This window comes from Muntiacus reevesi, chromosome 10, assembly GCF_963930625.1.
Source record: "Muntiacus reevesi chromosome 10, mMunRee1.1, whole genome shotgun sequence".
NCBI lineage: Eukaryota > Metazoa > Chordata > Mammalia > Artiodactyla > Cervidae > Muntiacus > Muntiacus reevesi.
Genome location: NC_089258.1, coordinates 2,195,863 through 2,210,923, shown reverse-complemented (window position 1 = coordinate 2,210,923; position 15,061 = coordinate 2,195,863). Strand labels below are relative to the sequence as shown.

Here is a 15,061-nt window from a genome sequence, read left to right as displayed (position 1 = left end):
CAGGAAGCCCCTCCCCAACCCTGCACGTGGTCCCTGCATACCTCCAGCCTCATCCGATCCACACCTGGAGGCAACTTGGTTCGCCCCCTATTGGTCACCACCAGCATTTCATAAGGATAGATCTGGGGGTGGGGGAGGAGAGGGGGCCAGTATTAGGCTCCTAGAGGTGCCTGTCAGCCTTACCCCTGCCATTCCCCAGGCCCCCTTATCAGCCTGCAGGGGCTGTGGGGGCTCATGCCACCTTGCCATTCAGTTTCCGTTCTGCCCCTCCCAACGTCAGCCCGGAGGACCCCTCAGTGCATTCACTCCTCTGGCTTCTCCCCCAGCTGGCCCTCCCCCGCTAGAGCCGGTTCTGTCCCCTGCCCGCCACCCCCTGCCTCTGCCCCTGCCCCTCACCTTCTGCTCCAGCACACAGGGCAGGGAGTTCCCCCGGTCCATCCTCCCCCTCTGGCCCTCTCCATTCTGGGGAGACCAAAGCCGCAGTGAGCCACAGTGCGGCAAGGAGACCTCCCCAGCCTTTCCGTGTGCTTCTTGCGGCCTCACCAGCTGACTCCGTGGCCCCGCAACCCCCTCCCCCAGCACTGCCAGTCTCCCCATCCATCCGTGGCTTCCGTGGTCCACATGTTCCCCTCCGGAGGGCACTCACCTGCAGGCCTGCGGGAGAGAAGAGTCGTTATTGTTCAGAGGTGGCTCTGAGGTCAGCAGGCCTCCAACCTGCCAGTTCAGCCTCCCCACCTCCGGCCGCAGAGCCCTGCCCACATCGCACGCACCGGCTGCCCCTGGGGCTGGATCAAGCCCCTTACCCAGCATCAAGTCAGCCCTGTCTCTCACCTGGGCTTTCAGCCTCGCTCCCAGATGGGGTGAAGTCTGTAGACTGGAGCTGGACAGAACACAAAGGGATCAGAGGAGATGGGAGTGTACTGCATCGTTCCCCTCCACCCCTGCCCGCTGCCCGCGTGCCCGAGTACCCCGTCCCTCACGGGCCCCACATGCCCACTCTACCCAGCAATCTGTGCGTCCGGTGCTGGGACCTTACCCGGCTCAGGGTGGTCCTGCCATAGGCGGGGAGGGAAGAAGATTTAGACGTTCCTGCGTGCAAGGCTGGAAGAGAGCAGGAGGCCCTGATTCAGTCCCTTTGGCCTGAGAGTCATTCCTCGGCCTCCCCTACCAGGGGCAGGGCCATGGAGAGGGGACTTGGGGGAACCCGGTGGGCCTCTTTTGGTTTCCAGCTCTTGCCTCTTACCTGCAGCAGGTGACATCATGCTGCAGTTCTGAACTGTCCCTAATGCCTCCCCTCTCTTTAATGGATGTGCGCAAAATAGACAGTTAGGCCAAAGGCTCAAGTGTTCAAATTCAGAGTCAAATGATGAGCTAAGTCATGTCTGACTCTTTGCGACCCTGTGAACCGTAGCCTGCCAGGCTCCTCTGTCCATGGGATTCTCCAGGCAAGAATACTGGAATGGATTCCCACTCCCTTCTCCAGGAGATCTTCCCGATTCAGGGATCAAACCCACATCTCTCGTCTCCTGCCTTGGCAGACAGGTTCTTTACCACTAGCGCCACCTGGGAAGCCCCAGGTGATCAGGCTCACCATCATACAATGAACCTCTGAGATACAAAAATAAGTCTAAAATAAGTCAAAAGAATTGAATTATTACAGTTTTATGTTTAGCAATGTTAGTAATCAAATTTCAAATGCCTGATGTCATGAAACAGAAGCAGTCATTCTCCCAGCACTGTCAGCTGCTAGATGGCACCGCAGTCGCTTAGACTTGACATTCCCAGAGCAGATGTTACTTGCAATTAGACATCTAATAATATCACTAAGGGCTTCCCTGGTGGCTCAAATGGTAAAGAATCCGCCTGCAATGCGGGAGACCTGGGTTTGATCCCTGGGTTGGGAAGATGCCCTAAAGAAGGGAATGGCTACCCACTTCAGTATTCTTGCCTGGAAGATGCTATGGACAGAGGAGCCTGGCAGGCTAGAGCCCATGGGGTCGCAAGGAGTCGGACTTGACTGAGCAACTTGCACTTTCACTTTCAATACCACTAAGCTTTCAAGAACTACAGCTTATAATTCAGGAAAATTGGTTTTCAGTAACAGGTTTGCTAGAAAGCTTCTTTGTTTGGGCTAATCTCAAAATTCCTTCATCTTCAGAGGCTAGACACTGCTGGAATTTTATAGCAATTGTTTTGACCAGCATTTTCTTTGTGCGTGAAAGTTTAGCCTGGATAGACTCAAAATTGTGAGGAATAATTGCTTTCGTCAAACATTCTTATAAGATATGTTATTTGGAAATTTGTGAGAATAAAATGCATTTAGGGGAACCTTGTTTTTTTCCTCTTGATACTTCTTACTTTTATATAGAGAATTGTCTGTTTTCACAACCCTCATTAATTATTTTTAAATACTATTTATTTATTTAGCTGTGCCAGGCTTTAGTTATGGCCTGTAGGATCTAGTTCCCTGACCAGGGATTGAACCTGGGGCCCCTACATTGGGAGTGTGGAGTCCTAGCCACGGGACCACCAGAGAAGTCCTTCATTCATTACTGAAGTACTTTGCTTTTGTGATAATAAGTATGCACTTCTCCCTCAATGGACTAGCAGAATTTCAACTATAAGATTTTCACTCCTAATTATGTCTAGATAGGTTATTTATGTTTGAAAGAGACCATTACTTTCAATGTCACCATTAAATCAGAATGACAAGCTTGTTCATAATTCTGCAATTGTCAAGGCTGATCAGCTATGCTAGTAACCTACTATTATCATATGACCATTGGTCCCGTACAAGTTCAGAGATGCCAACAATGATGCTGAGGCAGGCGTTTCGCTACTCAACTCTGCAAGGCCAAATGCACATTAAAGAGCTAATTTTGCCTGACTAGTTAATCCTGGTGGAGCATGAGGGCTGAATCCAACCTCCGGGGCATCTCTCTCTTTCTGCCTCATTCTTCAGGCCTTAACTATTTATTCTACGTTCTCTAAAAAGGGCTACCATAACTCTTCCCACCCACACTGAAATATCATCCGGCTGAAACATCAGTTCGATGACCAGGTGGGTGGCCCAGCCATATATGAGCCTTCACAGTTCCTTGAGTCCCCCAGCCCAGTGACCGTCACCTCTGCCCCACAGCAGGCAACCCCTTCCAGTGGTCAGTTCCTGGGTCCTGTTGCCCACAGCGGCCTCACCCTGACACTGAAGCCTGGGTATCCCACTTTGCGGTCACAGTGCCCTTCTTTGTTTGAAGTTTTCCATCAGCCACATTCCTGGCACATCTGCGGGTCAGACTCATGGGGCCTCCAGCATCTGTATCCCCCACTTTCCCCTGACCTTCAACCTGTGACTGGGCATATAACCTAGAGTATTTTGAATTTCCCTGGTGGCTCAGACGGTAAAGACTCTGCCTGCAATGCAGGAGACCCAGGTTCGATCCCTGGGTTGGGAAGATCCCCTATAGAAGGGAATGGCAACCCACTCCAGTATTCTTGCCTAGATAATCCCATGGACAGAGGAACCTGGTGGGCTACAGTGCATGGGGTCACAAAGAGTCGGATACAATTGAGCGACTAACACTTTTACTTTCAGACTTCCATCCACATTTAGCAGCTCATCTGGCCACTTAGTTCCTCAGCACCTGCCTTACAAAACTATAACCCTGGGACTTCCCTGGTGGCCCAGGGGCTAAGACTTCATGCTCCAAATGCAGGGGTCCTGAGTTCGATCCCTGGTCAGGGAACTAGATCCCACATGCTGCAACTAAAGATCCTGCATGCCACAATGAAAATCGAAGATCCTGCCTGATGCTGCTAAAACCCAGCACAGCCAAATAAATAAATATTTTAAACATTTAATATGAAGAAAAAACTCCTCTTTTTAAAACACAAACAAACAAAAAACCTCTAATCTGTATCAACCTTGCGCTCCCCTTCAGCCCACAGGCTATGGGAAGCACTACCCTGTGTGACTCCATCAGGGAAGCCCACCCCATGGGGATGAGTATTACTACAGACCCTAACCCTCGAACCAGCCCCCATTCCCAGCAGGAACTGTTCTGAACCTTCGCCACTCTCACCGAGCCTCACCCTGAGCTCAGCCTGAGTGTGGGCTAAGTCGCTCAGTCGTGTCTGACTCTTTGCGACCCCATGGACTGTAGCCCACCAGGCTCCTCAGTCCATGCGGATTCTCCAGGCAGGAATACTGGAGTGGTCTGCCATTCCTTCTCCAGGGGATCTTCCCAACCCAGGGATCAAACCCGGGTCTTCCACACTGCAGGCGAATTCTTTGCCCAATTTCTCATGTGGCCTGTTCCCAGGTCCAAGTCCCCAGACCCTTTCAAGGTCAGCCTCCTGCATCCTAAGACTGGGTCTCTTTCCCCACTTCTTCCCAGCCAGTGCTCCCAGGGGACCATAGTTAAGTGCTCCTCAAGCCCTTAAGCCCTTGGTGAACCTTGTTAAGCCCTCGGTATCTTGTCCTTCTCTCCTCTCTCTCTGCGCAATAGGATTTTTTCTCATGGTCCCACTACAACATATAAGCTTAAGATTCTACCTGAGCCCTGACTCACCCCTCAAGCTTCCAACTCAGTCAAACTCAGCATCCCATCTACATGCACTTAAGACCCAACATATGCCAAACCAGTGTCTTCCCCTGACACCTGCCCCAGGTTTGTCATTACCCGGAACCCAAGGCAAACCCCCACTCATCTCTGCCTCACTGCCCAAATCCAATCAGCCACTCAGTCCTGTTGATTCCAACTCCTCTACAGATCTTCCTTGGCTTATGATGGAGTCACGAGCCCATAAACCATCGTAAGTCAAAATGCATTTAACAGGGTGTCACTGGTGGTCCAGTGGTTAGGAATACACTTTGCAATGCAAGGTATTCCAGTTTGATCCATCGTCTGGGAAGATTCCCACATGCTACGGGGCAACTGAGCTCATGTGCCACAACTACTGAAGCCCATGCACCCTAGAGCCTGTGCTCCACAATAAGAAAAGCCACTGCAACGAGAGGCCCTTCCACCACAAGTAGATTATTAGCCCAAGCTTGCTGCAACTAGAGAAAGCCTGCATGGCAATGAAGACCCATCACAGTCAAAAATAAAATAAATAACGTTAAAAAAAATACATTAATAATAAAATAAATAACATCAGAGCTTAGCCCAGTCAACCTTCAATGTGCTCATACCACTTAGAGGAGCCTACTGCTGGGCAAAATCCTCTAACACAAAGTCTGTTTGACAATAAAATGTTGACCTCTCGTGTAGTCTACTGCATACCCTACTCAAAGTGAGAAACAGAACAGCTGTCTGGGTGCAGAGTGGTTGTTATGTGTGCAGGTGGTTTCCTGTCCTGATGGTGTGGCTGACTGGGAGCATCTCAGGAAAGCACCGTGGGACTCCCCTGGTGGTCCAGTGGCTGAGATTACAGGCTTCCTGAGTGCGCGGGTGCGGGTTTGATCTCCTCTGCCACACAATGTGGCCAAAAAAAAAAAAAAAGTCAGGAGAGCATCACACTGCACATCACTAGCCTGGGAAAGATCAGCACTCGAAACTGGACGCACAGTTAGCTTCTCCTGAGGGTACATTGCTTTCGCACCATCGTAAAACTGAAAAATTTCAAGTTCGAGGTTATTACTATACAGACTGTGTCTGTATAATTCTCAAACTCATTCCCTCTTCCCTGGCCTATGAATATCTTTAGCCTTTACCAAGACAAATGGAAAGGGTGGCAGATTGTCTCCAAAGATGGTTTGCAACATCATCTCTGAGCCTGTGTGCCCTTGGGTAGTTCCTTTCATCAAGAAGCAGAATCTCTTTCCTCTCCCTTGTGTCTGGGGGGCCTGATGAGCTGCTCTGACCAGAAGAAGGCACTGGAAGGACGCCCGATGGCTTCCAAGGCCAGGCAGTGAGAGGCCCCAAGCTTCCAGTTTGGGGTTCTCAGATCTGTCCCCCTCCCCTCCAGCCTCCATGTTGGAAGGAAGACCAGACCAGCCCTGGTGATGAGCACTATGGCACCAAAGCCCTGGCCACTCTACCACAGGCTATGTGCTTTGGAATTCCAGACTTCCAGAGGCCCTTTCCGCTGGCTGGATGTCTGCTGCTCCTGGCCTTTGCTCCCACACCATCCCTGGGATCTTCACTGCCCTTCTCCCCCACTCACTGTGTCTCGTTCTGCAAGACTCCAACTCTGGAAGCCAGGCCCTGTCAGCATCCTTTCAAAGCGCTCCAAATGTAGCTCTCATCTGCCAGGACCTGCCATGCTATGCTCAAACCCAGGTTCCATGTTACTTCTCCCCATGCCCTGAAGCTACCAGAAGGCAGCACTATAGTGTTTTACTCTTTATATCCCCGGGGATCAAGAACATGGTGAAGTGTGAGTTGCTCACTCAGTCGTGTCCGATGCTTTGTGACCCCGTGAACTGTAGTCCATAAGGTTCCTCTGTCTATGGGACTTCCCAGGCAAGAATACTAGAGTGGGTTGCCACTCCTTTCTCCAGGGGAGCTTCCCAACCCCGGGATAGAATCTGCATCTCCTGCGTCTCCTGTATTACAAGCAGATTCTTTACATTCTGAGCCACTAGGGAAGCCCTAAGAATGTGGTAGTCACCCAATAAATGCTCGTTGAATTAAATGAAGTGAGCTAATTCTGTTGTAACTGATGCCACTTTTTGTCATCTCACTTTGTTTCATCGCTGGTGCTCTTGCCCTAAGGAGAGTGTGAGCACCCTGAGCCAGCACCGGAATCTTCTCCATCTCGTACACCCACAGTAGCACAGGGCTGGGCGTGTGACAAACTCAGCAGAGTATTTGATTCAGGGTCTAGCCAGGCGATTCTGAGCCCCCTCGGTGACACTCACAGGTATGGAAGGGTGTCCGGTCGGGCAGAGAGCGGGTTTTCCTCCGGATAGGCAATGACTTTTCCATCTCTTCTTTCAAGATCATCTTTCCCAAGTTGGAAGTAACCTGGGGAAGGAGAAAGGAAGATGGATCCAAGGCAGCATCGGTACTTGTTTCTTTCTTTTTTTGTTTTTAATTTTTTGACTGCATCGCATGGCAACTGGGATCGTAGTTCACTGACCAAGGATCGAACCCGTGCTCCTTGCATTGGCAGCATGGAGTCTTAACCACTGGACTGCCAGGGAAGTCCTGATACTTGTTTCTCATCTCCAAAAGGTATGGAGTTGGGTGCAGCGCAGGCAGGAGCGGGGACAGAATTCCTGAAGGGCTGGCTGGTAGCCCAGAGCCCGTGGAGCCTGTCCTTCTTGTGGGAAGCGCTGCCACACTGGGTCTGGTCACCCTTGAGAGCAAGGAGGCAGAGCTGCTTGGTGCTAACTCTGCCCCAGGGCCCTCTGCACCCCAGCCACAGTGCCCAGAGCACAAGCCCATGTCACCAACAGCGGCCTTTCTGTGGCTCCCTGGGCCCCTCCTCTCCGCTTGGCGGCCAGCGGCCCGCTCACTGCTCTCTCCTCGCCCCAGGAACTACTGTGGCTGCGGAAGCCTGGCACTGTCCACGCCGCCCTTTCCTGTGCTTTTGGTCCCAATCACAGGTGGCGGCCCCCACGGTGACATGCAGTCCCCGTGTCCCTTCCAAAGCATAGCCTGACATCCTGGCAAAGACGGGGAATTCCTCACATGTTCTGACCAGTATGCTCTTCAGACAGAAAGTCACTCAGATCAGGATGGAAAACACCGGAAGGATGCCCTGTGGCTTCCGCGGCTCTGAGAGGGCTGGGAGCTTCCGGTTTGGGTTCCCAGATCCCCTCGCTCCTCTCCAGCCACCATGACGGAAGGAAGCCCAGGAGGACACACGGAGGCGGGCGGGGGCCTCCGGACGCTACCTTACTGAGCTCTTCTCTCTGCCGCTCCCTGAGTGCCTTCATCTCCTCCCCAGAGTCGTCGTCGTCGTCCTCCTCCTCCTCCTCGGCCCCCCTCCTCGATGCCTTCCGCTTCCGCCATTCTGTCTCTGGGGGAACACAGGCAGAAGCGGGCACATCAGTCAATCAACCCCGTCTCTCTAGGGCTGCACCTTGAAGGGAGCACTACAAATCGTTAAAATAAAAGCAGTGTTGTCTAGTCTTGCAGTGAAGCTGGGTAGGCCACACATGCTCACAAGACTTAAAAGTCACTGGGGACCAAGACCTCATCTCATTTCTCTTTCTCTTTGCAGAGCTCTCATCACAGAGCCTGGGACACAGTAGAAATTTGACAAATGTCTATCAAGCATAGACATTGATAGACCCTGTCACGGGTCTATCAACCCCGTGAAAGAAATGAACAGAAAGTGAATGAATGACTAGCAAGCAGGGTCCTTACACCAAGAGGGATGGGAGTGCTGGGGATGGGGGAGCAGGAGCCTGCAGGGTTCATGCAGGGGGTGGGGGTGGGTCCCGGGGGCTTCAGCCCGGCCTACCAGGCAGTGTCTGGGCCTCCCTCTCCCCTCTCCAGCAGCCTCTCCTACCCACAACAGCCAGTGATGGGGGGCACGGCCAGTAGTCCGTTTCGATCTTGGCCGGCTGGTTGGGGTCGGGAGGCTGGGCTGCAGGGAACTTGGAGGATTCGATGATGAGGTCCTCAATGGGGTGCTTGCTCTGAGGGCTGCCTCCCGTGGACTCTGCAGGGGTCGGGGGAAGGTCAAGGTCAGCCAGGGCATACCCCGCTCAGCAGGCCACCCCCCACCCCAGCTCCCCACTCGCTCACGTCTCCCTCTTCACACCTGTAAGATCGTGGATACAACAGGAATACATGAGGAAGAGCACAAGAACATCTCTGCTCCTATGGCCCTCCCACCCTCAGTGCAGCCACCCAGCAGGTGGCGGGAAAGTGGGTGCTGGTCCGTCAGGGGAACCCTCACCTCTCTGCTTGTAGATGGGGGGCTTCTTGTAGATATTGGAATCTGGGCGAGTGGTCTCTGTGGAGAGGGAGTAACAGTGGATGAGAAAGAGGTGGTGATGATGGGGAGGGATGACAGTGATGATGACGGGAAGGCTGGACCAGAGAAGGGAATGGAGACATGGATTGGGAGGAGGTAGAAAGTTCTCGGGGGCCTGCCAAGAGCCAAGACAGAACTGGAGATCCTAGAACTGTCCCTCCCTCAGGGATTGGAATGTTTTACACTTTTCTGTCTGGGTGGGAGGGAAAATGCAACAGGTCCACCCTCTCTGGGAGCTCTGCCTGGGTTCCAGCGTTAGTTAGTTCTGGAGTTGTGCGTATACTCCAGAGAATAGGGGACTGAGAGTAAAGCAATTGGGTTCCTGAAGGAAAAAAAGAGGTCTTAGGGCAAGGATGTAGCCACGCTGACAGGAGACCTACCAGGATGGTGGAAATGGGGCAGGCTGGTCCGGGGGGTCCCAGCAGTTCTGGGGGCTGAAGCCTGAGAGATGGTTCCAGGAGACCGGCTCTCTGCCCACACCTGCAGAGCAGAAGTGTGGTTCACTGCAGCTCCAGGTCCCCCACCCAACCCCTTCTACTATCTTGGTGCTCCCACCCAGCAGCCCACACGCCCCCAACCCCAGGGCAGAGGAGGGCTATCCAAGGACTTGATCTACTAATGGTGCCTGATCCAGGAGAAAGAATTAAATGAGATCTTGGGTCAGACACAGATGGACCCAGAGCTGGCCAGTGACAGGACAAGGTCCACTGATTCCATCACCCCCTAGGTTCTGCCGAGCCCAGTCTGGATGTGTGTGGGGCAGGGGTTAGCCCCATCAGAGCAGGGCTGGACCAGTGTCAGGTACGGGGCAGACTCACCTCTGGGGATGGTGGGGGGGATGTGGATTTGGGTGACAGCGAGCGCTGTGAATGGAGAGGAGGCTGGTCAGAGCCACAAGGGTGGGATTAAACCCTCGTCCCTAGGACCCCAGGTGGGTCACTTCTTCCCCCGCGCCCAATCCTGCAATTGCTCAGCTGATTTCTGGGCCATCTCTTCTCTCTCAGTCCTTGCCAGCTCTCAGGGCTGGCCCTCCACCCTCTCTTTCCTGAAGAGGGTCCTGAAAGTTTCCCGAGGACCCACGAAGAAGTGGAAGAAGCTGAGGATTCTGGAACAGTGTCTGTGTGCTCTGAGGGCCAGCTGAAGGTGGCTCTGGCCCTGATCCCAGAGCCGAGCAACGACGGGAAGGTACAAGACCCACAGTAACCAGGATGGAGTCGGGGCCCCTCACCAGGCATTTAAGTCTCCCCATAGCCTGGCCCTCTCTCTCCGCTCAGCTATGACACGGCCCCCTTCTTCAATACGGTTTACAAAATACCTGTCCCAAGCTATCTCATGCATTTGACTACCTGGTGAGGTGGACCGGCAAAGGTATCACTTCTATTTTGGAGGAGGGGAAATTGAGACCACACCATCACACAGGTCACGCTCAGCTAGGACTTCCGGCCTCCGAGTTCAGGTTGCTAAAGTTAGCCTCTGATCTGCTGGCTTCTGTATGCTTTCCACAAATTTGCTCACTTTCTGCCCACTCGTGCCCCATTCCTACATGACCCCACTCTGCTGCTATCACTCAAACATGGCCTCTCCTGCTCTCCACCTGGAACCAGCCGGAGACCAATCCATCTCTGCCTGCTCTGCAGTACAAACACTCAGTCACCAGCTGACTGGTGATTCCCGTGCACAGGTTCTCTTTCTTGTTTTGGCATCTGGCCTCCAGGAAAGAAAGTGTGAGAGGGATTCTGTTCCCCACCCAGTGCGGCTGGGGGAGCCTTTGTCCTGAGTCCCATCCAAGAGGACCCTCCCACCCTTTACCTCCCGGCTTCTGGGGAGCTCCACGTGTTCCAGCAGAGAATAGGTAAAGTGGGGCTCGTAGATCATGAGGTCAGGCCTTTCGATGTCCAGGATGGCCTTGTCCTTGGGGATGGCAGCCAAGTCCTTATAGCCCAGCACTTGATTGTCCATCTTGGCCTGAAGGGAAATGGTACCCATGGAACAGAGCCAAAAGCCTCATCTAGAATACTAACCTTACAAGCCTGATTTGCAATTTATTAGGAAGAAGATGGGCAGCCATGATAGAGATCAGCTCCTATAAGTCAACATTTCTATTGTTTTCATTCTAAGGATTTAAAGTGAAAGTGTTAGTCACTCAATTGTGTCCGACTCTTTGCGACCCCATGAATCGCAGCACGCCAGGCCTCCCTGTCCATCACCAACTCCCGGAGTTTACTCAAACTCATGTCCATTGAGTCGGTGATGCTAGAGTGATCTTAAAACAATGATAGTCCTTCAGCTACACTTTGGATCAGACACAGGACCAGACCAGCAGGAGGGGGACGCGGAATCTTCTGTGGATTTGGGGCTTTCTCTGCTTGCCAGCCCTGGCAGGACCGCCGTCTGAGTGAAGCTGCCCAGCACGCTGCTTGTCCCCGACTCCTCCCTCCTCCCAGCCTGAGGACTCTGGTGGCCGACGGGTACTCACCACGATGCCGGAGGGAGAGCCGGGAACACTGGAGTCTCGGGAGGAGCTGACGCTCCCAGGGGAGGTAAGTGGTTGCTGGGGAGAGCGAGAAGGCAGGCGGGTGGGAATGTGCGTGGGTGCCAGGGGCGGGCTGGAGCAAGCGGGCAGGGGTCGGGGGAGGGCTTCCCTCGGCCTCCGGGGCCCCGGGGTGCGGTGCCACGGGCAGCCACCAGGTGGCGCCCTCGACTCCCGGACCTGACCCTCTGCAGGGAGCCGGGCCCCCAGCCGCGTGCCCCTCTGTCTCCAGCATCCCACTGCCCCGGCGTGGGTGCAGCCCCGCGCACCTTCTGCAGCCGTTCCATGCAGCAAGGATGTGGACGGTCGGATCACGCTCGGGATCCCGTGCGCGAGGGGAGGCGACGCGGGCGTCAGGCTCTGTCCGGCTCCTGGGCGCTGCGCGCTCGGGGCCGCGAGAGCAGAGAGGGCGCTCCCCCAGGCTGTGGCGCCCTCATCCCTCGGTGACTGTCCAGGCTGCTGGCCTAGTGCAGGGCCTGGAAGGGGAGGGAGAACGTGCCAGCTGACCCGGCAATCTCCGAGGGCGGGGGCGAGGACAGCCCCTCTGGCCCCGCGTCTCCGGGGAGCAGGGCTCCGGCTTTCTCATTTGCTCAGCCCGCGGGGACAGCGAGCTTGCCTGTGGCCCTCGGCGAGACGGAAAACGGACGGGCTGCACTTGTTTTTTAGCCATTGTTCTCTGGTTGGAAAGGAAATGACGGCAAGGGTCAGCCGTTGCCAACGCAGTCTCCACATCCCTGCTTCCTCCCACCTGCCCGCCGGCCTGGGGTCAGGTTCAGGCCCCGGCTCTCACTCCCTTGCCGTGGCCTTTCCCTGGCTCTGTTCTTGGGCCGTTGCCCCTCTCCCGCTTAACCTACTGTCCAAGGCACCACGCCCTCTGATAGCCCAGAAAGGTGTGGTGGTTTTTTTGTTTTTATTTTTTTGCTCCACATTATGGCATATAGTATCTTAGTTCCCCCACCAGGGGATGGAACCCATGCCCTGGGCGGTGGAAGCACAGAGGCTTAGCTTTCCCTGGAGTGACAGGGAAGTCCCCTGCCCTCTCAGAAAGCTTTAACACAGAAGGTCTTAGTGATACTGTGAGGTGGCTACAGCAGGAGGGAGGGACAGAGCGAAGGCAGCTTGGTGGGAAGCAGGCGGGTCAGGACTGGGGCCTCTCTGCCCAGAGGAGGGAGGGGAGCCACAGTGCCCTGTGCCTGTCCTGTCCAGCGGGCACGCTCACGTGCAGGCATTTAGTAAAGCGCCCTGGGTACCAAGGCCACATCCTCGTTCCCTACCATCTTCGAATGCCTGAGCTGAGGCTGCCCTCTGCGCTACTACTTTGCTGCAAGCCAGAGCCCCCTGTTCAGCAGGAAGGCCTCCAGGCTGGATCCTGGGGAGCTGGGTCCTGTCTGCTGTAAAGATTAGGAGCTCCCCTGGGGACACAGCCCAGGTCTCCTTCCTCAGTAACTCATTAACAATCCTCCCATCCTCCCCACACACCCCTGGACCGAACACATAATAACCATTCATTTAACGCCTGGCTGAGTTTCCAATGTGACGGTGACAGTGGGACTGTCTCCCAGCTGCTGGCAGTAAGCCACAGAATGAAGACAGCTGATGGCGACAAGAGGTACAGGGAACGGGCAGCAATCACGTGGTGGTTAAGAGTGTGGGCTCTGGCCTGGAGTGCCTGGGGAGAGGAGACTCGGCTACTCAGAAGCTGTGTGACTTTGGGCAAGTTCCTTACCCTCTCTGTGGCTCACATTCTCATCTGTAAACTGGAAGATGGCCACAATATCTGTGTTATAGGGTTGTTCTGATTATTAGGCAAGTTATAACATGTGAAGTGTTTGAAATAGAAATTCTATGTAAAACGTTAACTATTATGATGTCTATCTCCCTGAGGACTGATGAATTTAGATGGCTTTTTCATGGCCACTCTTTGCCACAGAAGGTCATGAAAGACAGGTCATCAGTGCTCCCAGTCTTATCTGTTACTTCTATATCAGGCCATTCTATTTCTCACTGTCTCTCCACCACCAAACTGCCTACTTGAGCAGAGGCAGCTCACTCCCACTCCCCTGCTTTTGTGCACGCCCTTGAACTATTCTCCTCTCCCAGATCCCACCCATCCTTCAAGTGTCATCCTTAACACTTCTCCTCTAGGAGACCTTCCCAGTTATTCTAGTCCTCACTGATAAACTCTAGTCTGAATTCCAGTGGAACTTAAAAAGAGACCATATAACTCAGTCCTTGATTATATGTTGCCTGACATGTATTTTTGCTAACTAGAATGACTGTTAATTTCTACAATAATAATAACTATTATTTTTTTGAATATTCAAGCTGGGTATTTTGACAAGCGCTTTATAAGGATTATTTTGTTTCATCCCCCTAATAACCCTATAAGGTAGGCCTGTTTTACAGGTGAGAAAACAGAGGTTCAGAGAGGTTAGAAACTCGTCCAGTGTCGTGGAGGTGAAAATGACTGTGTCCTCAGCACTGGCATGATTCGCAGTGCCTTCCCAGTACAGTCAGGTTCATGGTGTGGACAGACTAGCATTTGCACATTTCTTAAGCCTTTTTGGAATTTTAGAGTCAAGCATTTCTAAGACGAGACTCTGACCATCAGGGTTTTACCAGGTGTTTGGTGCCCGTGGAAAGACTCCACTCCAGAGCTTCATCTTTCTCTTGCCTTCTTAACACTTACTTTGTAATGCTTTTAACTAGGTGTTTGAGGACCAGAATAAACTCTAGTATATATTCAAAGAGCTATTAGCTCCTCCCTCTCACTCCTCTTTCATCTTTACCTGTTAACAGACAGTATCAAAATAGCCATACACTTGACTTAGTCCTAGAGGCGAGCACTCATCCATCCACCCACCTACCCATCCACCCATCCACCTACCCACCCGTTGTGTATTGTTTTATCCATCCATTCACCATATACTTTTTGAGCAGCTATTCTGCAATGGCCACAGACCATTGTTGTCTTATGGAGAACAGAATGATGAATCAAAGAAGCTAAGCTGCCCCTCCAGAAATGAGGCCATGTGTGTAAATGATACCCATGCAAACAGTTACATATGCAGATAAGATAGTATAAGGGGTGATGCAGTGGTTAGAGCTCTGCATTCCCACTGCTGAGGGCCAGGGTTCAATCCCTGGTTGAGGGACTAGGATCCCCCAAACTATGGGGTGCAGTCAAAACAAAACAAGATGGTATAAGGGGCTGTGAGAGGTCACAGGAGAGAGAAATCACTCCTAATGAAGTATCAAGAGGGGGGAATAAAAAAATTTTCTTAGAGGCATTGGTGGTTTTAGTTGCTAAGTCATGTCTGACTCTTGCTACCCCATGGTCTGTAGTCCACCAGGCTCCTCTGTCCATGGGATTTTCTAAGCAAGGATACTGGAGTCGGTTGGCATTTCCTTCTCCAGGGGATCTTCGCTCCCCGGGGATCAAACCTGCATCTCACGCAATGCAGGCAGATTCTTTGCTGACTGAGCCACAATGGAAACCCTTTCTTTGAAGAGGAGGTAATTAAGGCAGGCCTTGAAAGGTGCCTAATTGGAGATCCTGCAAAAACTAAAAAGGGATCCTTGGAAGAGATAGCAGCA

The 15,061-nt window shown here is 52.9% G+C and overlaps 1 protein-coding gene across 7 annotated transcripts in view; it reads right to left on the bottom strand.

Annotated features, from left to right (window-relative positions):
• DMTN (dematin actin binding protein) overlaps positions 1-15,061 on the bottom strand; it is a 30,867-nt gene that overhangs the window by 1,278 nt on the left and 14,528 nt on the right. For 5 of the 7 annotated variants that reach the window (XR_010664583.1, XR_010664582.1, XR_010664581.1 and 2 more), the window contains 13 exons: positions 11,734-11,940; positions 11,411-11,485; positions 10,744-10,899; positions 9,753-9,797; positions 9,315-9,414; positions 8,857-8,913; positions 8,464-8,616; positions 7,844-7,968; positions 6,863-6,968; positions 1,037-1,101; positions 832-880; positions 397-654; positions 42-122 (listed from right to left, as the gene is read on the bottom strand). Coding sequence is in view for 1 of the 7 variants with exons in the window: in XM_065946615.1 (XP_065802687.1) it covers positions 42-122; positions 397-462; positions 647-654; positions 832-880; positions 1,037-1,101; positions 6,863-6,968; positions 7,844-7,968; positions 8,464-8,616; positions 8,857-8,913; positions 9,315-9,414; positions 9,753-9,797; positions 10,744-10,899; positions 11,411-11,485; positions 11,734-11,751 (1,104 nt within the window). In the remaining 6 variants the exon portion in view is untranslated. The remainder of the gene's footprint in view (positions 1-41; positions 123-396; positions 655-831; positions 881-1,036; positions 1,102-6,862; positions 6,969-7,843; positions 7,969-8,463; positions 8,617-8,856; positions 8,914-9,314; positions 9,415-9,752; positions 9,798-10,743; positions 10,900-11,410; positions 11,486-11,733; positions 11,941-15,061) is intronic. The other 2 variants (XM_065946615.1, XR_010664584.1) reach the window with 2 other exon arrangements.